Genomic DNA, 25312 nt, shown 5'->3' with positions numbered 1-25312 from the left:
ACTTCTTTTCCAAGCGACACAGTTTCGATAGAATGACCGCTGTTGTTTTTGGTTCCAGTTTCGAAGTAACGATCAAAGAAATTTTGCAGTTTTGTAAGAGAAATATAATTGGCAACAAGTAAATTGCCTAGATTTGCCGGGACAACTAACAATTTCCACGTACCTAGTCCTCTGTCCGAGATTTCTCTTGATAAACTCAAGTCTATGATTCTACGTAAAACCGTAGAAAATTCTCTAAATCGTAAATTTCCGTATGCAATCTCCTAGGTAAAGGTTTTGTCCTGGGAATACAATTTTCCGGGAGTATAAAACTTGCCCGCTATATATCGTTTCTAACTTAAAACTATCGCCAGCCAACGCAAATATTTTACGTAAGACTACAGTCTATGGAGATGGAGAGATCGCGCGAGAAGATGGAAATCAGTGCACGATAGGTTTTCCACGGTTTCCCATGTTTTAGTTCTTCGCGAAACGATACAGCCAAGACTGAGGTAAATAAATCGAGTGCAAGACGTTCGTTGAAACGTTGGATGAACGAAACGAACGTTCGCGGAATTCACGACCAGAGGCCAGATTGAAACGTGAGAGTAATTCGTTATTGCGGGTAGAAATACGTTTCCGCGGAAGCGAAGGACGTCGATTCGACGTGGAAGCACGTCGTGATGCCTCCGCAGACTCTGCTTGCCTCTACCGCATCCGATCGATCGACGTATCAATCCGTACACGACGAGACAATTTTTCCATATAAATTTATAAATATATACGTATGTGTCTCTTGGAATAAGACAAACTTATTTCGTTCTCTTCTTTCTTTCATTCTTAGGTGGAGACTAATTTATGAAACACGCAGAGATGGTTTGGAGTGACGAAACAAATTTTAAATCGAAAGTTTAAGAGATAGCGATCGATAGCTTGACTCGTACCACTAGCACGTACCACTGGCAGACTTATATTCTGCGCGTACGTTTCAACCATAACGTGGGTCCACGACGACTGAACGATATTTCCCGGGTATCTTACGTGCTCGTGTATTCCTTTTCCGTTATCGTACGATTTTCTGTCTGCGACACGGTAACACGAGAAACGTTTCACAGTTTCGTGTAAAGATAAAGCGACTCTCTGTTACTTGGGATTTTCTGGAAATGGCTGCTACGCCGCACAGATACGAATGTTTAATGTAGCTTATGATCGTGGAGATTTAGGAAACTTGTGTTTCTTCTCCGTTTATGTTTCTTATTTTTATATGATAATATAACAAGTATAATTGACTTAGTTATTTATTTCAGAAAACAACAAAGAGACAAACTTGACGATAATTCAACGTGTCATCGAGTATCGCTTAAATATTTTAGTGATTTTTATAGTTTTACTTTGTTCGGTATGAAAAGCTGAAATTGCATCCAAGTTTCGGGTTTCGTAGATTTTCCGGCTTACACGGCAAACCAGAAACAAATGGAAGTTTGTTTTCTATTCGTTTGCTATTAATCGTCGCGCGGTAGAAAGGAAAAGCTCGGATTTCGATCGAAATTCAATTTGTGATTGCGGTGGCGCGTTCGAGAGGAACAAACAGAAAAAATAACGGGGGAAAAAAAACATATAGCAGTGAAAAAGTCAATCTCCAGATACAGACTAACTGGGAATCTGTCAGTTTGCTTCCCTCTCGACGCCTATTAAAACTTTTTAACCGAAGCGTTCTCGCTTTCACCCTCCTATTTCTATTAAAACTTTCTCCACTTTCTATTGCACAGATATTCAGATCAACGGGCAAACAAGCTTCCAGACGATTTAACTACTAACTTTACTCTATCGCTATTGTTTCCTCCATAATACGTTCGTTGCAGTACGAGAGATCGTTCGCGCGAACTGTCACTCCACTAGCACGAACTGTATACAGACGAGTTTAATACGCTTGAGTTTATCTGAAATATAAAAACGGCTCGGAGAAAGTCGGAATAGGCGCGCGGACGACTTGGAGAAGAAATACGTGTTTATTTGGCAAAATTCCATTACAGACTGACCGATAGAAAAATGGCTCAAGTTAGGTAGGTTGTTGGTGTAGGTAAACGTTCGAATTTCCTGACTTGGTATTTTCTCGAAATAAACAGGGTGGAGAGAATAAGTAATCGATGAAGGCATGTTCCGAGGAAGCGGAAAGTCTAACCCCTGAAGCGACTGTGCGCGTGTCCGACTAACAGCCCGCAGACAATAAATTAATAAAGCGCGGTGAGTTCGAGGAAAGGTAGAAAAGGCACGCTAATTCCAAAAAATCCGCCTTGTTAGATTTTCCTCGGTTATACACGGTCGTCGATCACTTAAGCTATTTCTAAAGACACGGTAGGTTTATCGTCTTATCGTTGCGCTGCAACGTCGTTTATATTCCAGTCTTCGTTCTTCAGGGGAAATCTTTTTTAAATCGTCTGTGGCCCTTTCTTCTTGCATACGAATCGTCAAATAAACTAGGTGGAAATCTATTACTGTACTGTTAATATTTAAATGTGCCTTATATTGTGATATCAAGCAACGTTGATCGACTACCAGACATTTCTTTCAGACTTCGCCGTGATGAATCACGGGAGAATTACAGAATGTTTTTCTGTTTTCAGGTGATGGCGGCGGTACCGGCGGAGATGGCGACTCCATGGTGGGCGGCGGTAATTCCGAGAAGAAGACGGAATACGAGACGAATCTCTTCCTCTATAGCGTAAGCAAATACATTTCACTTCGATCCAGTAGCGCTTCTATCATCGACGACGTTGAGCTTCTATATTAAAATCGCGACCATATAAACCGATGCTTGAAACTCGATTGAAATTGCTTTACAAGGCACGATCTAAGAAATGCTTGCATAGTTTTAAGTCCGAAGCGATAGCGAAAATGGCAAAACGCGAAGTATCGAGAGTTGAATTTGTAATTGAAATTGGTTACGCGAACAATAGCGATGGTAGTTGAACAGATAAGAAAACTGGGACGACGAAGGTTCCGACTATCTTCTCTCGAAAGAAGGGTCCTTCGTTAAAACGCAAAGGAAGGAGGAAGAGAGAGAGAGAGAGAGAGAGAGAGAGAGAGAGAGCGGGAGGGTTGGATTCACTGGAGTGTGCAATTCGCTTAATTGTCATTCAATGACCAAGCAACCCACGAATGGATTCCTCCGCGGTGGCGCATCTTGTTTTATTCTTCGAAACATTGTCCTTCGTCGGCGGTTTTTATTTTTCTTTTGTTCGTTCCCCCTCTGGCGAGCCCCTTTCCCACCTGAGTGTCTCGAGCTTCTTTTTCTTACCGTAATCTCTATTCCCGCGAGCGGTCTCACGCTCGCTTTAATTTCCTTGCTAAATTCTCGCTTCTGTCGAATTATTTTCTTGCCTTTTACCAGGCAAAAGGACGACGGTGAATTTTCCCATACGAAAGCGGAAAAGATCGTTGATTTTCAGCGTCGATATATCGATCCGACTGTAACACGCTGAAGTTCTCGATACTTGGTATTTCAAGCAAACTCTTCGTCGCTTTTTCGTTTCGCTTCTTCGACAAAGCAGATGTAGAGGAAGGGGGCAGAGACGAGAAGCAGCAACGAAAGAGAGATACAGAGGAAATCAGCAACGATAAGGCTGGTTTAGATCGCAGATAGTTTCGACCGACAGGGAAAGAAAGAGAGAGAGAGAGAACTATTGCAGCAAGAAGAGAAACGGATAATTGGATATTCAGGAATCGAGGTCGAAGCCAAACCGCGCGCGAGTTTCAGTCTATGAGAAGACTACGATACGACCAAAGGGAACACGTTAATTAACCGACTATAGACGACGAGTGCCACGCGTTTCCATCCTCCGCTGCGTCATTCCGGATCTACCTTTTCTCCCTTCCGTTTTCTTGCTGCATCTCCTCCTGTCAGAATGCGCTCGTTACGTAACATTGCACCTGGATTCTTGGTCGGTTCAAGGATTGCGCTTGAAAGCGATCCAACCGCGTTGCCGTTTAAACGAAAGGCTCGTCGAGCGCATTCTTTTGGCCTTTCGAATGCTTCAGCGATTGCGACTAATATTATTGGGATTTAATGGTTTTCATCGATCCTTTTGAATTTGTAAAAAAAAATGATAATAAAACGCTTCGAGAGGGTGAATCTTTGATTATTTATAATTGGAAATGAAACAATCTCTCGTTAATTCTGTTCACTTGGAATTTTATATCGTTCGACATTGTGCCGCAAAAGATCTCATGCATAAATTCAAAAGGTCGATACGTCGTTAATTCGGAGAGAAATGCTCCGGTTTGCTTCCTACAAATGTGTACTATTAATCTTCCATCTATCGATCTATTTAGATTTGTCCCCCGTCTTATCGATTATCGATTCCTCGCGGGCTAACAATTAATTAATGGTATCGCTTAGATAGGATACTAATTGGATTAGAAACAGGTGAGAAACTTGGTCGAAACTCGCTACACTTTGACGCAAACATAAATCGAATCCTACAGCGCCTTATCGCGTTCCCGCTCGATGAGCTTCTCTGGTTAGACTGGTAACATCGTGTCGATGCTGAAAGCGACTTTTCGCCGTGAAGCAGCTCGTTGAAATTCGGATCAGGAGAACCGCGTGGAAATTAGAAGCAACATTTTGCAAAACTTTACCGAGAGAAACAATTTTCGTCCGAGAAGTTTCTTCCGAGCGAATGCTTACTTTGAAGTTGTTCGTTGAAGAAACACGTCAATTTTTCATTGTTTATACTCGCTTTAGCAAGAGCTTTTTGTTCCTCGAGAACTAATTATTCTTTGCTGAAAATTCAGGAGAATTCCCGAGGAATTTCAATGAAAGTTCCTCCGTGATTACAAAGCGTTTGACGACAAGATTCCTACGAAATAAAAATTCGTGCGACACTGCGTGAATTGCATTTTATAGGAAATATTTTCCGACGATCGACCTAGCGGATTTTTCCTTTTGCCAATGAATTAAGTTTCGTTGATCAATTAATTAAACACGTTGAGTGATTAATCCGCAAACAGTATCATCGTCTGTCCAATTAAAACGACCGTTCGGTATATTTATCGACTTTTTTCCGTCTGGACGGGATGAAATTTCCTCCCAGTATCGTCTTTCCTCTGTCGCACTGAATATTTATAATCCGGTATCTTCTTTTAACCGCTCCTCGACCTGTTTTCCTGCTAATGAAGACAAACCAGACGACGTGATAACGAATGTTGGAGACTTTCACTCTTTCGAAACTTTAATAATTTCGAAAGTTTTAAAACTGTACGACTTCATAAAGTTAAAAGCTTTCTTTTCTAGTTACGCACACCTTTAGAAACGTAAAAGCCAATGTATTACAATTTATCAATTTATAGAATTATATAACGCTTATAATGAAACTTAACGTCATAAGTAGAATAGATAGTACGAGCTCAGCCAATTGCCTGAAAGCAAACTGTTCGATTCTACAAATTACCATTGTAAAGTATGAACCTTCATAAAACAGAGTAGTAGAAAAGTACGCGCCTGATCAGACCGACTCAAATATATCAACCAGCTTTCTTCTCGTTTCTTAATATCTTTTTAACTCTAAATTGGAATCATAGATCTAAACTGAATCGTTATTTATTTTTGAAGTAGAAGCTACGCTTTAATTAACGCTTTATATTTTATAGGACAGGGATCGTAAATGAATTTATCACGTAAGACATTGTAGAGTATAAATTAAAATGGGCTCACCTTCGTGTTGGAAATATTAGAGATAATATTCTGTCTGAATCTCGTAGCCTGTTACGGCCAGCTTATGTTTCCAAGAAATTGGGCTGCCTGTGTATCAGGTGGAAACAGTTTCAAAGCGATCCAATTAACCAGATGTTTCACGCTAGCCTGACCATTATCGGGGCTTTTAATATGCTTCAACTTAAGCTGTTCAAATTGTGCATTCTCCCCTAGATGTTACAGCGTACTCTCTGAAAATCTGACCATTTTTATATCATTTTCCAAGCTTTGACGTCGATAAGGAACAAGATACTATAAACCGATTTTCTTCCTTTCAGGAAGAGATGGAAGTCCGCCCTCGAATCTCTACGCTCCTCACCCGTCTGTCGGATTACAGCAACACGATTCCAGCTGCAACCGATCCGGACGCCAAACCTTCGCCTGTTCAAAGTGGAGCACGAATGGGTACCTTGATCGGTGTCTTTTTGCCCTGCATCCAAAATATCTTCGGTGTTATTCTATTCATTCGTTTGACTTGGGTCGTTGGGACGGCAGGCGCCATTCAAGGCTTCTTCATCGTGCTATGTTGTTGCTGCGTGGTGGGTATCGATAGAACAGCGACGGAGCTTTGTTTAATTATATACGACGTTTATATTTCTCTGTCCACGTAGACAATGCTGACAGCCATCAGCATGAGTGCCATCGCGACCAATGGTGTGGTACCAGCCGGAGGCTCCTACTTTATGATATCCAGAAGTTTAGGACCAGAATTTGGTGGTGCTGTGGGAATGCTCTTCTACACGGGTACCACCTTAGCTGCTGCCATGTACATTATCGGCGCTGTTGAAATTGTCTTGGTAAATTGATAATTCTTCCCTTTGGGATTCAGAAACTCTCGCCACGAAAGAGTGTTAATTGATCGTGTTAGGAACTTATCGAAATGCAAAGGAATAAAACTTCCCTCTAGCAACCACAAAATAGGATTCCGTTTCATCTTATCGCTTTCTCATACACTTTAACCAAAAATCTCTCTACCAACTGAAAGTAAACGCTTCGTTTGTCGTAGACTTACATGGCGCCGTCGCTCAGTATATTCGGTGACTTCACCAAAGACCCAAGCATCATGTATAATAACTTCCGAGTATACGGGACGTGTCTACTTATGGTAATGGGCACCATCGTGTTCATCGGCGTCAAGTTCGTCAACAAGTTCGCTACGGTCGCCCTAGCCTGCGTTATCCTCTCCATCGTGGCCGTCTATGTCGGCTTATTCTACAACATCTACGGCAACGAGTCCCTCAAGTACATAGACATACAATTAATCCTCGTTACACCAAATTCCCTTCCAAATAACTTCATCAACGTTCTTGTCTGTTCTTTCCAGGATGTGTATTCTTGGCAAGAGGTTGTTAAAGGATATCAATGTACTGACCGACTGCAATAAAAACGTGAGCGGAGTTCTTCATCAAATTTACTGTGGTAACAGCACTACCAAGTGTGATCCTTACTATGTGGAAAATAATGTGACCATCGTGAATGGGATTCGCGGGCTGGCCAGTGGTGTATTCTTAGGTAGGCACCTTCGAACATGATCTTCCAGTGACCTGCAAATGGTGGATTATATTAAGCATATTGGTTTTATGATATTTAGAGAACATATGGAACAGTTTCCAAGACGAAGGCCAACTGATCGCCTATGGAAAAGATCCCAAGGACATGGACCAAATGGCTACGTCTTCGTATAACCAGATTCAGGTCGATCTTACCACTACCTTCACCATTCTCATCGGTATCTTCTTCCCTTCGGTCACAGGCAAGTTGTAACGAAATTTCCTATCGTTTCTAGGAATCTTGCAACATCGAAGATTGAACACCAACGTGACTAAAGCGTTTAGTTACTGTTATATGTTGTTCACAGGAATTATGGCTGGTTCCAATAGATCGGGTGACCTCGCAGACGCTCAGAAATCTATTCCCATCGGCACTATTTGCGCCATTTTGACAACCTCGACAGTGTACCTGTCCAGTGTCTTGCTCTTTGCCGGTACAGTAGATAACCTTCTACTTCGAGACAAGTTTGGTCAAAGTATCGGTGGCAAACTGGTGGTAGCGAACATGGCCTGGCCCAATCAGTGGGTCATCTTGATCGGCTCCTTCTTATCCACCCTCGGTGCTGGTCTCCAATCTTTAACAGGCGCTCCGCGATTGCTTCAAGCCATCGCCAAGGATAGTATCATTCCTTTCTTGACTCCCTTCGCCACCAGCTCGAGTCGCGGAGAACCTACGAGAGCTCTGCTATTGACGATCATCATCTGTCAGTGTGGCATTCTGCTTGGCAACGTCGACTACTTGGCTCCCTTGCTATCCATGTTCTTCCTGATGTGTTACGGCTTCGTGAACCTTGCCTGCGCCCTACAGACTCTTCTCAGAACACCAAACTGGAGACCAAGATTTAAATACTACCACTGGAGTCTTTCATTCCTCGGTCTGTCCCTCTGTATCGCCATCATGTTCATGACCAGCTGGTACTATGCTTTATTGGCCATGGGAATGGCTGGGTGCATTTACAAATATATCGAATACTGCGGCGCTGAAAAGGAATGGGGTGACGGGATCCGTGGTCTGGCTCTATCCGCCGCTCGTTATTCTCTTTTAAGATTAGAAGAAGGACCACCTCATACGAAGAACTGGCGGCCACAGATTCTCATCTTGGCCAAACTGACGGACGATCTGGTGCCCAAGTATCGCAAGTTATTCGCGTTTGCCAGTCAGCTGAAAGCTGGTAAAGGTCTCACGATCTGCGTCAGCTGCATTGGCGGAGATTACATTCAAAACACTGGTAGGATTCTGGCTGCAAAGGTGAATCTGCGCAAAACGATGGGAGAGGAAAAGGTGAAAGGATTCGTGGACGTATTGGTCGTCAGGGACGTTGTCGATGGACTTAGTTCTTTGATCCAAACGACTGGATTGGGTGGAATGAAACCTAATACCGTGATCCTTGGCTGGCCTTATCGCTGGAAGCAGTCGCAGGAGGAAAGGAATTGGAGGGGATTCTTGCAGACCGTCAGGGCAGTCGCAGCAGCCAGGATGGCTCTTTTGGTGCCTAAAGGAATTAACTTCTTCCCTGACTCGACGGAAAAAGTGGTGGGAAATATCGATGTCTGGTGGATCGTTCACGATGGTGGTCTTCTGATGTTGTTACCGTTCCTGCTGAAGCAACATCGCACATGGAAGAATTGCAAAATGAGGATTTTCACCGTAGCACAGATGGAGGATAATTCTATCCAGATGAAGAAAGACTTGAAGAAGTTCCTATACGACTTGAGGATCGAAGCTGAAGTGGAGATCGTTGAGATGGTGAGTTGTGTATCTTACCTCTTCTTAATACTCTTTTAATTAATCGTCGATAGAGAGTTCGATGGAACAAAGTTGTCTAAGTCCATCGTTCGAAAGAACCAAATGCGGAAACGAATACGACGATTCTAATTCATCATGCGCGACTAATTGTTTTTATTATTCATTTAATGGTAATATTCATAGATGGATTCCGACATATCCGCGTACACGTACGAGCGAACCTTGATGATGGAGCAGAGGAACCAGATGCTGCGGGAGTTGCGGCTGAACAAGAAGGAGTCCCTAGGAGTGGTAAGTGACGAAATCGCGAAACCGATGAACAGCCATAAGCAAAAAAAAGCAATGTGTATATGTAGTATAAGATCTGCCTATATGTGTATATATACTACGATTACTGATCGGTATGTGTCTGTTTGTTGCGTGCTCGTCACGGATAAGGTGCAGACATTGGTGGACTTCAACGAGGTACCCGCTGAAGAAAATTTACCTCTGGTTTGTCAGAAAATTCCCGGAGTTCCTTCGTCTGTTTATCCCCTTTATATTTGTGTCTACTATGACCAAGACACACACGAGTGTCATCCACGAATCCTCGTTTCCAACTTTCGTAACAAAAAAGAAAATCACATTTCACTTTTGATCGATTTCATTCGCATTGACCAACTTACACATGTACATACGCCATACATACAAAAGCGATAATATAACGTTCGACTCGAATTAACTCACTTCCATATCGAGAAAATGAACTCTTGGAGGTGACGTAGGAATCGGCGCTCCAGAATATACACGATTCCTCGCCGGTTAATCGATCGAATTATAATATTATATCTGCCTGTCTATCTCTTTTTCTCTGACTCGCAACGTTTTGATTTGGAATACTGCTGCAATGGATCCCTCCACCAGTTTGCTTTCTTGCTTCTCATGACTACGTTTTACAACCGTCTCCGGGCCTCCTGAGAACCTCCAAATGTTTCAGCTTTTGATTGGCACGTTCATAGCCCAGAATGCTTCCATTTAGCGATCGTTCATTTAGTCAGATCATTATAGAGTGCTTTGATGCTAGAGTTAGTCGTCTTTTCCGACACACTTTGACTGTCTCCTGCTACTCGGGACATGGTAGTTGGTCGCAGATGCATTGATACTTCACTAACGTGATACAGGTACAGGCGATCGTGGACCATCACCACAATGTTGACGTGAAGATTGCCACCAAGGTGAGATTCCAGGAGCCTGGAAGCCAAAATCCGAACGCGGTGGACGAGGCGCAGGAGAAACTGGTGCAAGAGACGGAGGCGAGTAAAGAGGGAGAGGCAGGAGAAGTTAACGAAACCGGAGAGGAAGCCAAGGAGGTCAACGAGGAGGAAGCGAAATTAATTGGTGGATCACCGAAACAGGAGAACAAGGATAACACGGAAAACACGGAGAAAGAAGCAAAAGAAAACGAGGAGAAGAAAACTGATAGCCCGGAGTCTAAGAAACCTGCAATTACACCGTGAGTAATCACGATATAACGATCCGTTAAATCTAATTGATAGAGATTGAAAAAATGGTTGATGATGACTTCAGGGACGAGGGCAACGTAAGACGTATGCACACTTCCATCAAACTGAACGAGGTGATCGTAAAGAAGAGCAAAAACGCTCAGTTAGTCATCCTGAATCTTCCTGGACCACCAAGAGACACCTCAGTGGAACGTGAATCAAACTGTATCCTTTCTATATTTGACACTGGAATAACAGATGCTTCTTGCCTCTCTGTTGTTCCTGCTCTTTCTTTTTTTCTTTTAATTTCCTTAATGAATGCACCATAGATATGGAATTCCTAGAGGTTCTTACCGAAGGTCTGGAGAGGGTGCTGATGGTGCGTGGTGGCGGACGAGAGGTTATCACCATCTACTCGTGAACTAGACCGGCTGCAATCGAAGTAATCGCCTCGCGACAGCGGAAATCTAGTTTACTTCTGAAAGACCTAAACGACTTCACCCTACGGAACACGTTGCTCTTGTGCCATTGTCTGAGCAGTCACTTGCGTTGCGCGTTGTGAACACACATTCATACACACACACACAGTAATAGCCCGGCTAATCGGATGAAAAGTACTGGACACAGATCAACGACGCTGTTTCCGCGGATATCAAACCGGGCACAAACGTACCCGCTTCGAGAACGTTAGTTGTTATATGGTAAAGAAAAGAAAAGAAACTGACCCTCGACGAGAAGGCCAAAAGTGACATGCCAAAGGATAAGATAAATTCCTTCGAATGAATTTCACGCGTAAACTAGGAAACGTAGGATCTATCTTATTTTACACTCGTCCCTTTTCTCGATGAGGCTAGAGACTTTAAAATACAAAAAGTGGTTTTTATCCGTGTCACACGTGTTACACGTGCGACCACCCAACAGACAGTTAGCACAGAGGGCTGCACACAGAGCATACTTCGACCTTGTCATTATACAATCGGATTCTCAAAACAGTGTTTCAGAGAGGAAAGATAGAAAAACAAAGCGGAGCGTATTTTTACGTCGCTAAGACAACGTTTCGATCTTCAATCGACGGAAACCAAGGAAATCGAAAGGGAAATACGGAAGGTCGAATCAAAGAAGAGACAGATACGTCTCGAGAATAAAGAAACAAAAGTATAATTCACTACGATACGACTCCGACGATTATATTCCCATTTGAAACTGAAATCAAAATTTTTGGTCCGAGGCTAAGATCGAAGCATCTACGAAAACCACTGCCAGAATACTTTCTAAATGCTTCGCGTTTAACCAAAGACGCGAGAGGCTCATTTTTCTACACGCATTGTCGTTATAGAGAGTATAATAGATATGTATAATTCTACTGCTTATAGATGAACTTAGGGTAGCCTAGGATAGCGCGGTGAAGTACGCCGACGAGCAGTGGCGCCTGCGTTTGCGCGAATATCCGCGCGCGTTTTGCGCCTACGTGGCGAAAGTTAGGACGAACGTTGCCAGCGTTGAACGATTTTATGCGGACGCAGAACTGAAAATGTATCTGAAAATGTGACAAAGAGAATGTGGCAAATCCATATCTTAATTAATGAAATAAATATTATTGAAATTAACCACACTATTGTCAAAGAAATAGTAACAAATTTTTGACGTATAAAGAAAAGTACGTCACTGCCAGAAAAAAAAGAATATTCTCCAAACTGTTATTTAAGATCGTGTACAAGGATCAATGGTAACGAGATCGATGCAGAAAAAGATGTTCAGACTTTCGGTGTGTTAGAAACAAAGTATAGTGCTAAGGTATTCTTGAAATTACTAATTTATATCACTTAACATCGATACGACGTCAGGATTCTAATAGCAATACGAGTTCACAGTTTACTTAAAATTACGAATCCGTATCACTACATCGCTATGAAACATAGATCTACTTACGATTAAAGAATTCTAACGCTAAATGTCCTAAGGAAAGTATATATATATACATATATATACATTATATATATCTATATATAATATATATATATATCGCGAAATCTTTTTCGAGTTATTAATTCGCAATCTTCGTATCGATATTAACACGAGGAATTAGCAATAGTAGTACTATCCATAGAGTTGAAGTTTCTTAATGTACTACAAAAAAAAAAAAAAAAAAAATATACCGCGGAAGTCTTAAGACATACTAATCTATCATAGATGATCGATGTAACATCAGTGATTGATCTATAGCACTAGAATCCAAACTTTAAATGATAAAGCGGATCTATTAAATGCATCGGTAAACCTAAAACGTTAGCAATAAATTGCTAGCACAAGGACGCACAGAGCATCAATGTGAAGAAAAAAATCTCTTTTTTCATTCATCGTTTTATATATAATACATATCTATACATATGTATGTATGTATATATATGTATGTATATGTATATATTTCACTATACTAAATCTGAAAACTGTTCGGCACCTCGACATTGCGTCCCCATAAAAGTTCAAACCGTAGCGTTTACTTCCAACTAGCGCCGCGAACGACAAACGGAGGAAACACGGCGAGTATTCACGCATCTCCTACCTACAGGACTGAAATTCGTTCTTTCCATTGTACTTCTCAACCTCTTGCGCGTTGAAATCTTCGTCTAGGTTCGCGTTTACACTGTCCAAGGCCTACCGGTTCGATTCACGGCTCTAGTACGTCTATGTAAGTATGTAAAGGGAGTGCATTCGTGCGTGCGCGTCTTACGCGTGTAACCATCACGGTGATAACCTTAAAAAGAAGAACGCGTTCACGGTATCGCCTGCATAGAGTCACAGAATGAACGAACGGTGAATGCCAAAAATAAATGAGTCACATTTTTCGCGAGGATCTTTAACCGACTTTCATCAAAGGATAGCGTGTAGCGTTGTAATCTGTCGCATTTAAGTGTCGTGTGCATGTCACATTTCATACGCGGCACGAAATTCTGCCGTATCTCATTTTTAGATAGGCACTATCTTTGTATATGTATATATATACATATATATATATATATATACACATGAATATAAATATACTTATATGTACATGACGTATAGTTTATCTACAAAATAAAAGAAAGAAAAAGTTGACGAACAAAAATCTTTTAAAAAAAGAGTGAAGTAATCACGTTTGAGCGTGCAACTTTTACTATGCTCGTCAATACACACTATGTCTACTTAATTGAAAGCCGCAGACAAATCGCGGTTCCGGATGATGTTTATCGAAACAAGAGAGTCGAGCACTCGACGAACCTTCATAATCACTTACAGTCGGCTAGGACACAATGCATGGAAGTTATACTGTTCTTTTCTTCGTTCGTTACGTTTGACGCTGTACAAGTATTTTAAAGAATGAATTGAGGATTTTCGTGTTCATGTAATCGGATAATGAGGAATATGATAGCGTCCTACGAGTTTTTATTTCATTAATATGAACGACATATGTAATCTCACTGGTTGAATGTTGCAGCCTACTGCATCGATCTGATAATCCATAAAATCGTATTCACCAGCAAATGAATTTATTGTTAGAATGGGACCGAAATGACCGAGATTTTTTTATTGTCCATTCTTAAGCCTGAACTAGTTTTTGAAACATTTTGTATACAGATTCAAATATAAAGTCGCCGAAAGAAACATAAAGATTTAAGAAAAAAAATGGAACAAGCGAAATTACCAGGCCTATATCTAATATGTAAAAAATTTAGAGAACCAAATTAGATACGTTAATTGTACGAGAGCGTCACGTATAAAAATGAAATACGTTTCTTTATCTACCTCATCGTCAACATGCGTTGAATCAAGTGAGAAAGAAAAGAAGAAGCAGTTCCAAGAACCAATAGGACTGTTTCCAATTGCGATGAAGAAAAGAAAGAAAAAGTGGATAGTCCATAGCCGATGGACGAGAAAAGACGGCGAAGGTTCGTGAGACGCTCCCTCTGTCTCTATGTATCGTCCACAATGTTGTGACATGTACTTTCTAATTTTAATACGTTACTCACTTGTCGATTACCATATATTTTATGTGTACTTGCCTATCTGATAGGCATCGGCACTGCATAGTTTATACAAGACGTGTTGACTATGAGAAAAGTTTATCGCGAGAGTAGAGAATGGAAGTCAAAGAAGGATAATAAAAGTGAAAGAGGAGGAGAATCATAAGAGAGAAAAAGGGAGATAAACGGTAAACGTGTTGTATATAAATAGGGGTAGACTTAAGGAGAAAGAGAAAGCGAAAAATGAAAAAGTGATTGGTATGGATCTAAGAGACATGGTTCAAATAGAAATAGAGAGAAAACAAGAGAGAAGAGAAACATCTTTTTCATAGATCAAACAGTATTGCAGCGTGTTCTGCTGTCGCTTTAATATTTTACTATGTTGTATTTACTGGAAAATGCACAATTGACCATATGGACACAGACATACATATGTACACGTTACGTAAACATAAGAAGAGAAAGAAAATATTAAGGAAGGAAGAATATATATATTATATATATGGAAAAGAAGTATATGGATATATATATAAACCTGCGAGCTTGGCATTTGTCGGAGATTTATCGTGTGTCGTTGTAGCGATGCGGTTCGTTGTGAACGGGCCCCGCGTCTGGTTTAAATCACCTCTAGGCTGTGAGATGCGAGCTAAGCAGCAGAGATACTTGCTCGAGACCTCAATCATATGTGTCAAATCAAGCGTCAGATACTATATACATACGTATATACTTTTAAATCTTAATATCTCGTTTAAAAAAAAGGGGAAAAAAGAAAAAAAATACACCGAATCTAGCCCTCTTAAAGAAAAAAAGAAACCAAAATCTACTCTCGCTCGTGGCGACACCACTTAGTTTTTTCTCCTCACATACACAACATACACACACATGCGTATACACATACATACACAAATTTAGAGTTCAAGTTACAAGAAGCGAAAAAAACAAACATTAAGAAAAAGAGAAAAAGAAGAAAAAATGTATAAAAGCATAAGGGAGGAACTGCGTGCTTCCGATACACGAAGCGGAAGTTACACGTTAGCCGTTGAAGAGAAAATGACAAAGGAAAGAGAGGATATGGAAGAGGGAAAAAGAGTGCGAGATGGTGCATTATAAAATGAATATATGTATATATAGATATGCACATATACAGATTCTATACATATGTGTATATATGTATATATGTATATAGGAAAGAAATATAAGATATATTTGTAGATACAAACACTTTAGCCATCTAATTAGCATATGTAATAGAGTCAATACTGTGAAAAAAATTACCTATAACTTTACCCCCTATACCCTTTTAGATTATAGACGACGATGAGTACTTGTAATTAACTTATGGAAGATGAAATATAATGAATGAAGAAACTATATCTGCGATCAGATCGATTCAATAAATAAACGACATACACCTATTCAGTGTTTACTATCTTTCTTGCATAAAACATTTTCCGAATCATTCCTTTCTTTCTTTTTTGAAAACTTAAATTCTCTATGTGATAAAATATGTCTATTATTTTCTGTTCTTGGTTTTTGAAAGATGTAAATATCTTAATTTTTAAATACCAACTACAGACTAAAGCTTTCGATACAATAAAATATAGTGCAACGTGTTTCTTGTTTTAAATCCTTGAAATATTCTTAAACGATGAACTTTTTTATGCATAGTTGAGTAAAGTTTTTGAACATATTTATTTTTCTTTCCTTATCTTTCTTAACTAGTAACTTTGTACGCTTCTGTCACTATAACGCGTTTAGTGATTTTCCAAGTTCTTTACCTATCTAGTGACATTTCACGTCGTAGCGATTATTGCCCTAGTGACATTGAATTTACGCATTGGAGATTGTGCTTTAGCAAAGGTGTATGAACGATCGATATGCCTATCTATCTTTGAACTATGTAATCGTACAGGCCATACGTGTTTATAGATGTTTCAATGGTTGACAGCTGTCAATTGCACATAGGTTGGTAGTGAGTCACGACATTGGCAGTGGAACTAGGTGAAGACTACTCACCTCGACAGGTGACTAATACCTTAAGAATTGCTCTTTGTTTCCTATTGAAGTTGTGTTATCATCTTATTGCGCACGCACTTGCTCGTAGTTAATAGCGGTTCATGCCTTGTGACTTTCCCTTAGACAAACTTAATCAAGCACTCGCTTTTTGGCCTCCAAATATCGTGCTGGTCCAACATAGGTATCGCACACCATCACCTACTCTTTTGTTCAAATGTCCAGGTATTTTTTGTAAGAGCCCTTTTTTAATTCTTTTTGCGCAGTTTTTTATAATCGCTTGTCATCATCAAGTCAAGTTCAATTCTGCTACTTTATTTCCCAGCGATATAACCGGCATGGCGTCCAGCTCCGTCAGCCAGGAGGATTTTGACAATGACTTCGAGTTAACATCCAGGAGGTCTAGGATCAGAACTGCAAGGGCACGGGTCGTTCCACCCAGGGCAGGAGACTCATCTTCCATAAACTTTCAAAGTAACGATATATGTTCATTGTTTTGTTACTTTGTGCTCTACGATGCTTTATATTCAATTGCCTTTGTTCGTAGAGGGTGCACAGAATGTAGAAGAATCTCAAGGTGTGTGTGACACGAGTTCAAACAGTGTGCTTCCACCTGATCATGAGAATCAACAGAATAAACCAATAATGAGAAAACAGGACAAACGAGTGACTGGCCGGTGAGTAAATAAAAGGGACGTCGTTTAAGTAAGGTATTCGTGGGAAGAAGTTTTCGCTAAGCACAAGTGTCTTCTAAATACGACTAAGTAGATCCAGCATAGAGTTTGCGCGGTTTGTTAACAATTTCTGGATCTGGTTCTAGTGTCTTTAGTGTCGTATCCTGTTTGCACAGGCCAACGCACATAAACAAGGGAAAGCAGCAACGCGATCGACGGAAGCTTCGAGAGAAGAGACGAAGTACCGGAGTAGTACATTTGCCATCAACGGAGGTTTGTCACTGTTTCCAGTCACGTTAAGGACCCAAAATCTTAATGACTTCTCGCGGCAATATCCCGGATTTTAAAATAAGGATTTCTCTTGCACCTATACTCATTTGATAAAAATCTTTTAGTCATTTCTGTATCTTGCATGACAAATTTAGAGCTGTTTTACTTATATTCGTTACAAAGGATCCTTTGATCAATTATTTTGAATCGATACCTGAGATGAATATTTTAGTTCGTCTGCAAAAGAATTTGTTTTCCAAACGTATATTTGGTGTTCTCGATTTCTGTGGGAAATGTCTTGCGCGAATGTATCTTTCTAGAAGATCATATTAGACACACACGGAATGTATGACAAAGTAGTATTGCACTTAGAAACTGCTTACCGCGTTCTTCTAGCGTTAATCGCGTTTGGCCGCGAGCGTTAACGGATATTGGTAAAAGTTTTGTGTGCAAACCCGTTCATACTCCGCAATGTAATTTCGTTAGCCACTTAATTCTACAGAGTACAGGAGGTAGTACAGGAGAAGATGAAGAAGATCTTAGTGGCACTTGTCTTGAAACTAAACACAACACACACCACAATGAGTTCCTAGATCATGAACTCATAGAAGTAAGTGCGTGTGATTTTCACTTCTTAAAAAAGATATTTCGTTACTTTCGAACACGGTCAAAAGTCGATCGTATGTAAACGAGACTACCTATGTATGTCAAACTACGCATGTTTCAGGAACGGACAGCAAAAATGTTTACTCAAAGGCGAAACAAAAGGTATAAAACACTGAGATATCTTATTACGGTAGTAAACTATATATAGTGCTTTAGTGAAATTTAGTAGTCATTTGTAATAAACTGCTACTGCTTTTTAGGCATTACCGTACTTCCTACAGGTCATGTATAAATAGGCACAGTTGGTAAGTGCTACTGTACGTGACTATGTACAATTAGGCACGACCTGTACGAAGTACGGTAGAGCTAGTAGATTCTTTTAAAAACGAGCCTGCGTATTGTAACGAGTACCGTAAGTCCTTTGTACACCTTTTTTACAACGATCTAGAAATAATAAGAATCGCGTAATGTCTCATTGATCTCATACTAATCGTATTTCATGTTACACTAAAGCGTCAACTAATTAACTCGAAAACAGTACAAATATAGGGTAAACGATATATATAATTGTCATCAAACATTACGATATTAAGGGTCGTGCCTAATATAATATCACAGACAGTCCGATACCGTGTATAACCACGTACGTTCACTAATATATCAAAATTACCCATTTAATTTTAGCCACTCCGATTTGGAGGCAGATGACGAGGAATTCGATTCCTTGAATCAATCTGACAGTGTCAATCAGTCAGATCATGGAAATCACGAGCCACAAGCTTCCGTAAACACCGTCAATCAACCAAGACTGTCTACGCCAACAGGAGATAATCCACACGAAGTATTTTTTTTTTTTTTTATTGGAATATTTCATCTAACAAATGAAACGAAACAACTCACAAACTCGTACAATATTCTGTTTAAAACTTTCAGTTGATAGAACGAGCGCAAGAAGAAAATAGAAGGTTGCTGTCCCTCCTGGAGGATCGGGATCACAAGATAATGGCCCTTGAAGCTCGGCTGCTTCAACAGCAGCACGAAATGACCATAGAAAGGGAACGGCTTCGTGAAGAGAATGCCGCGTTAATTCGTGCTATGGCAGCCCTGGCGAGTAATTAACTCTCCTATTCGCGAAACAGTCCAATCTATCAATTCTATAGCCGATTCTCAAGAACTTGCGGATCACCAATTAAGAAAAGCTATATATATATATGTATATATGTATATATAGACATATATACATATATATATATGCCGATAGCTTGTAAGTAATTGTGAATTTACTTGTTAATAATAGCTGAGAAGATTGCGAAGCGATTTTAAAAAGAGAAACGATTATCTGTTACTGATTTACGCTGTTAAAGAATCAGGGTAAGTTACGCAGTATAAACATAAAATCGCAGTATCAACTATAATCATTCTTGCAACAAGCAATAGATCGTCGAGTACGAACAAGTAATTATATTTATCCGCTTCACTGGTAGTGCTTCATTTACGGGAATTTTTCTTTCGTAGCGGAAAGAGACAAGCTATTTTGCGCGTTCGCATAGAATCGATATCTAATCTTGAACGATAAGTTCAAGTAAATATGTTTTTTCGCGATGTAACAACCCAACGGAATAAAAGGTGCTCCGATCTGTTATGTCATTGATTTTAAAGCAGAGAATGTGCAAAGTAAATATTGGAAAGTTTATGTCTGAAAATACCTAAGACTCTTAGAGTATCGTTTTTGCGTAGTATTTATTATAACTTGAGTTATACGTTGTCTGTTTTATACTCGAATGGATCTATTGGTAACGTAGTTACTCCACGTAAGACTTTTTACCTATGAAAAATGTTTGCTTCGTCGCGCAATTATATTGGCGTAACGGTAGTACAAGGGCGTAATACAAACCTCTATAAAATTAGGCGCGATCTGTGCAGAACGTGTAAATAAAACAGCACAAAGCTGGCAATTCCTTACCGATTACCTATGCATTTAATTCGAAGAAACGATAGGTTTTTCGCATTTCCAGCCACCGATAGAACGAAACAGAACGAAACATAACGAACAGGGGTATGAGAAAACGAAATAGCAGCAAACAAGTTCAGTATGACCCCTAAAATTGCTATTGCTATTGCTATTATTATTAGCTATACCGTTACAATCTAATATTTACATACCTACAGCGAAACGTAACTATATAATATTTAGAAAGCAGGAGACTGAGAATGCGAGTACATTGTGCATGTGAGCGAACAGAATCGAGAGAAAGTAATAAGATCGAATTTGTATTTACACACTTCATCGTGTGCACAATCATATTTTTCTCTGTCAAGACGCCGTGCCGAATAACAAGGAAAAAAACAACACGAAGAGAACGTGTTTGCTTATTAAGTTTATCGTGCATGTTTTTCAATTTGTTTCGGTAGTCGATTGGAATATTATTTCGATTCCTTCTTGAAAATGCATGTAGAGAAGAATACTCGGTCTAAGAAGATTAACCGATTCCATCGCGAGAATTTGGAAACTTTATTATATTCGAAATTCGATATTTTCTGTCTAAATAAACATTTTCTTAATAACTGTATCTTTTATATCACATCTGTCCATTATAGATAGAATCCTGCTGCTCTTCCATTCTTTTGTTATTCCATTGTTAATGTACTGAAAGAATATTTCGATAAAGCGTACGGTTTATACTTTTATTCATAAAATAACTAAATTTTGATATGATACAATAGTTGTCCTCGCGTATCCACAATTACTTTACGCTATATTTATATAACTGTACATTGAAAAACAAAAAAGGTATCCGATCGTACGGCGACGTTTCCGCAAAAAAATTGTCAACTCGGTGCAGCATCTACTAAACCATCCCAAGAAATGTGTGTACGCGAATCTTAACATGTTTATAATGATGCAGAAGGACACGAGCAATAAAAGGGTAAATCGATCTACGATAAATCGTAATTGTTAAGGACTCGGTTCTCGCGCAAAGTAGAACTGGATAAGCAAGTGTCCAAATTATGAGCGGCAAGATGGTGTTAGGAACTTGTTCGACCGCCTGACATTAGTTACTACTAGTAGTTCTATCTTCCAAGCTATCTTAATTGCGATAGAATGGTGTAATGTGACAAGGCCGTCTAGCAACCTTACGACTCTCTGCTTTTACCAGTTCCAGTACAAAATAGCACCGAGCATTAATTTTATCACCACACGACAACTACGGCTATTTATCGTAAATCGACATACATTTTATTGTCAAAGTTCTTCCACAACCTAGTAAACATTACATATGTATCGTACATTCTCATGACGCAACAGGTACTACGGCCGTAGCTTTCTGCTTCTCTCTTTCTATCGAATATAACTCTATTTTTATTTATTACATGACGTTGATCGGTCTCTCTTTCTCTCTATGCGAATCCCTTCGTGATCGCTCGTGTCTTTGCTCGGTGAATATTTACAATATTATTCGCTAATGCTTTTTACAAGTTCTACATGAAGCCTAACGGCGCCCAACTATTATAGGAGATGCGAACAGAAATTGTTCCCTTCGAATGTGACATCGTTCTTCGCGATCTACAAGAAACGGAAAAAAAGGAAAAGAAAAAGGAAAGAATACAAGGCGACATTTCTTTGATATGTACCGTTTCCTCGAGAGAATTTGAAGGAACTTGCTCTGCCTCGTTATGCTATACATACACACACACATATACATATATAATATATCGATATAACGTGAACATATATGTATGACGCGAACCTATATATTTTACTTTTCACGCACAGCAGGTCTCTTTTTCTCTTGTCGAGCTTTTATTGTCAACAGTTTGAGTCTCTCTAACGTAGAAAGGCATATCGGTTAAGCGACTTTTTTTTTTTTGAACAGCTGCTCGGTTTGATTTAACAGCGGCGATTGTCGTGTCGTACAGTTATTTTGTACACGTTTCGTATATTTTATTTCTTTACGTTTAATCAACGTCCTATGTAGGCCGTTGCTCGAGGTATTTCGACGATTAAAGCGAACTGCGCGCACGATTGTTTTAGTTTCCCGGTGATTACGCCGAATGATCGATATTCATTCACTCTGGCCGATTCTTGAGAAGGAAATGAGGATCGACCTCAGGATTGCGATTTAAGACAGAAGCGATTAGAAGTTAAGATATACACGCGTCTCGAACGACGCGTGCCACGCGAGAAAATACGCTTTTCCTTTCTCATAATACTTTTATCGCTAACACAGACCAAGTTCTTAGTCAAGAAATTTCACTTCGTGCGGCACAATTCGCTTGGGACTGCACGCACGCACATCGATATCAAACAATCTTCGAATACAACGATCCTGTCCGATTAAAATGAAATACGATTGCTTGAACCGTCGTGCTTCACCGCCAACAACATCCGTTTAATCCATTTTTAACTTCTGTCGTTATTTAGATTAGCGATTCGTTTGGAAACGTTCGTGTCGCGCAACAAGTAATTCGACGAATCTTGACGAAAGAGCAAAACGGAGGAATTTTCGAGCGATACATATTATTTGAATTCGATGTTTGTTCAGCGAGCAGAACGGTCTAAAGTGTCTTCGATCCGCATATCGTCGTGCGTTAACGTTTACTTGTTTTGTACGAAATCGAGAAACGATAATAATTTTGGTTACTACGTAAAACTTCAACTGGAAGGTTGAAACTCGTCGAATCCGAACTAAAAATCCGTGTGTCGCATCTTAATTACGCTTTTAAAATCGCATGTTTGTCCCTCGAGTTGTCGACGTCGTTCTTATATTATCTTAATTAGTTGGCGGGGGATATTTGAACTTTCTCCCTCTCTCTCGCTCTCTCTTTCGCACCTTACATATCATCAACATCATCATTATCATAATTATCATCAGTTACATCCCAACAAACGACTAGATCACGATGGTTGGATCTCAACCAGATCCTTAAATGCTACGGAGCTCGTGGTTAAGCTAATTTCGGTTAACGATATATTATTTTATCAAATATAAACCACTTCGCTATCGAATAAAGTAATATTACGAATACAGAGATACAAATAGGCAAAAGGCAAAAACGCAAACATAGTTATTATTGATCTCAATTGACGTACATTCATCCCACCTTTTTAACTGTTCGTTTACGCACGCGCGTCTGTCTCTCCATGGCAAAGAGATAATTCCGCAAGATAGCCCGGACGCAATTGCTCGATGCTTCTTCGATAGAATTGAACGCAACACACCCGAAAACAGAAGGATCGCGGCCAATTAAATTAAACGAGAAAAGACTTCACATTTAAAAAAAAAAAAAAAAAAAAAAAGAAACAAAAAGATAAAATCGGTTTCATAAATTACAAACGCGTAGATCTTTCCAAGAAAAGTGGAATATCGTGTATCATCGTGTTAAAATCAAATGTACATACTCTCGCTACTGCAATCGACTACGCAAGAAACAAAAAAATATTCGCGACGATTTCCTCCGACGAACGCGCTTCTTACCACGTATATATTTTGTACCAATAAAAACTACGGAACACTGTCGCGTAAGTACACCGTCTCTTTTCTCACGACGCGACGATTGCACAAAGCTTCCGTAACTAGCGCCGCGTCGAAACGTCCCTCTATACTTTTCTCTTATTTCACGCATAAATAACTCGCAACGCGGACGAGCTCGCGTCGTTGACAAACGTATACGGTAAGAAACTCGTTCATTAGACGTACACAAAGTTGGTCCTCCGGTTTCAGAATGGAGGGCGACGCGTACACAACGCCGCCTATCTTTTTACTTTTGTTTCGCATCTTCCTTCGCCATTCGAAAGTCAACAACGCGTTCTCTCTTTCTCTCTCTAACTATCTCTCTCTCTCTCTGTTTTAGAACCACTTCATTTTCCACTAAATAAGTTACTCGATAATAGACATAAAGTGTCTCTCTGTAAATCAGCCTTTCCCGTTTCTAGGGCCGATCGCCAAGGCACGTGTAGCAAGGTATGCTATCCGAGTTCTTCGCACGTGTGTGTGAAACAGGAAGAACGATGACTTCAGTTCGTTTAACGGATATACGTGTACGATATGTGTAGAGTGTGTCTTTCGACCGCGTCCTTGGGTGCGAAACGTCAAGACAGCCTCGCAATCCGCGCGTGGGCTCTTTTTTTTCTTTCTCCGCTGGGACCCGATCGTTACACCAGAGAATCTCGGGTGATGTTCGCCTGATGATTTCGCTCAGTTCAGACGCTGCAACCGGAAGTAACTTCTTCGCTGTTTTGTTGATGAGACCAACGACACTGGTGACAACTCTTCGGTTCTTCCGGGGCTGCAGCCACCCCACCGGACGCCCTTAAACCCTGTTCGAGCTCCAACAATTGTCCCATAAAGTTCAGATTAGGGCTAATAATAGGTCGCGCATTCTTCACAAGCTTGTACGCCTCCACCATAGACAAACCCTTGTGCCGCATTATGTACGCAATGGCGATCGTAGCACTGCGCGACACTCCCGCTTGACAGTGCACTAACACGCTGCTTCCGGCTTTCCGGGCTTCCTCTGTAAGGGAGAAATAAAGGTACGGTTACTCTCAAGTATTTCTCCAGGGTTGCAAGGTCGTTCGTAATAATTAGATCGGATAAGGAAGTATTAAAATGTAATTCGAATTGGCTATTACGTTGTTGCAGCGCGTTTCGAACGTACAGCGTCGTCACGACGAAAATGCTCTCGAGTTACTTTTCACGTGCCTTCGTATTTCGTGAAAAACCCCAATGTGCCAGCAATTTTATTTCTTTTCGTACGTAATGAACAACATTTAGATGTTGGAAAGCTGTTAAAATTCTCTGCTAGTTAGTCTTCCTCTCTACTTTTGCTAGATCAACAAACTTATAGGACTAGTGAAACGATTCAACGAAAGATGGAGTGGCGACGTTCAACGACAATGGAGCGATTCTACTCTGACCCTACTTGTTTCGAGAAAGAGAAACCCAGAATCCGAGGGTCATCGACGAGCGTCAGTCTACGTCACTCGGAATTTCTAAGAGGCGGTTTACGAGCGGAGAGCAATGGTCCATCGGAGGCCGCGCCGAACGACTCGGGGATCGCATCGTTGTAAAACATCCGAACAAAACCAGCCGTGTAACCCAAACAGGCGATTCGGTTACGTAATGCGGGCAACGCTATCGTATCGCCAATGAGTCATGGCGACGCGCGCCCGTATCTTACGTGACGTACTAGTCGACGTTGCTGCCATCGGTTGGAGGGAAGAAGAGAGAGCATGAG

The 25312-nt window shown here is 40.4% G+C and overlaps 3 protein-coding genes across 13 annotated transcripts in view; 2 read left to right on the top strand and 1 right to left on the bottom strand.

Annotated features, from left to right (window-relative positions):
* kcc (solute carrier family 12 member kcc) overlaps positions 1 to 15925 on the top strand; it is a 102606-nt gene extending 86681 nt beyond the window's left edge. The window contains exons 3-14 of the mRNA XM_069125475.1: positions 2604 to 2701; positions 6010 to 6270; positions 6343 to 6528; positions 6738 to 6973; positions 7056 to 7243; positions 7323 to 7484; positions 7590 to 9028; positions 9212 to 9319; positions 9467 to 9520; positions 10189 to 10520; positions 10595 to 10734; positions 10839 to 15925. Coding sequence (XP_068981576.1) covers positions 2604 to 2701; positions 6010 to 6270; positions 6343 to 6528; positions 6738 to 6973; positions 7056 to 7243; positions 7323 to 7484; positions 7590 to 9028; positions 9212 to 9319; positions 9467 to 9520; positions 10189 to 10520; positions 10595 to 10734; positions 10839 to 10930 — 3296 coding nt within the window. The 3' untranslated portion in view covers positions 10931 to 15925. The remainder of the gene's footprint in view (positions 1 to 2603; positions 2702 to 6009; positions 6271 to 6342; positions 6529 to 6737; positions 6974 to 7055; positions 7244 to 7322; positions 7485 to 7589; positions 9029 to 9211; positions 9320 to 9466; positions 9521 to 10188; positions 10521 to 10594; positions 10735 to 10838) is intronic.
* Positions 13068 to 23389, top strand: LOC138186014 (PRKC apoptosis WT1 regulator protein). 9 transcript variants are annotated; one of them, XM_069125451.1, is made up of 10 exons: positions 16337 to 16534; positions 16615 to 16707; positions 16849 to 16997; positions 17071 to 17200; positions 17344 to 17470; positions 17970 to 18077; positions 18195 to 18235; positions 18334 to 18378; positions 18758 to 18914; positions 19007 to 23389. In XM_069125451.1, the coding sequence occupies exons 2-10, from the start codon at positions 16628 to 16630 to the stop codon at positions 19190 to 19192; spliced, it is 1023 nt and encodes a 340-aa protein (XP_068981552.1). In that variant the 5' UTR covers positions 16337 to 16534; positions 16615 to 16627; the 3' UTR covers positions 19193 to 23389. The 9 variants fall into 9 exon arrangements, with proteins under 9 accessions (XP_068981559.1, XP_068981552.1, XP_068981558.1 ...); XM_069125457.1 differs by having other exon boundaries at positions 16339 to 16534; positions 16650 to 16707; XM_069125455.1 differs by having other exon boundaries at positions 16339 to 16534; positions 16650 to 16748.
* Positions 20747 to 25312, bottom strand: part of LOC138185999 (dual specificity protein phosphatase 10) — a 60805-nt gene continuing 56239 nt past the window's right edge. For all 3 annotated transcript variants that reach the window (XM_069125409.1, XM_069125407.1, XM_069125408.1), the window contains one exon: positions 20747 to 24589. In XM_069125409.1, coding sequence (XP_068981510.1) covers positions 24276 to 24589 — 314 coding nt within the window. In that variant the 3' untranslated portion in view covers positions 20747 to 24275. The remainder of the gene's footprint in view (positions 24590 to 25312) is intronic.

The sequence above is a fragment of the Bombus flavifrons genome, chromosome 13, assembly GCF_040668555.2.
Source record: "Bombus flavifrons isolate JBK064 chromosome 13, iyBomFlav1_principal, whole genome shotgun sequence".
Lineage (NCBI taxonomy): Eukaryota > Metazoa > Arthropoda > Insecta > Hymenoptera > Apidae > Bombus > Bombus flavifrons.
The sequence above is the reverse complement of the archived record's forward strand: the minus strand, read 5'-3'. Positions and strand labels throughout refer to the sequence as shown.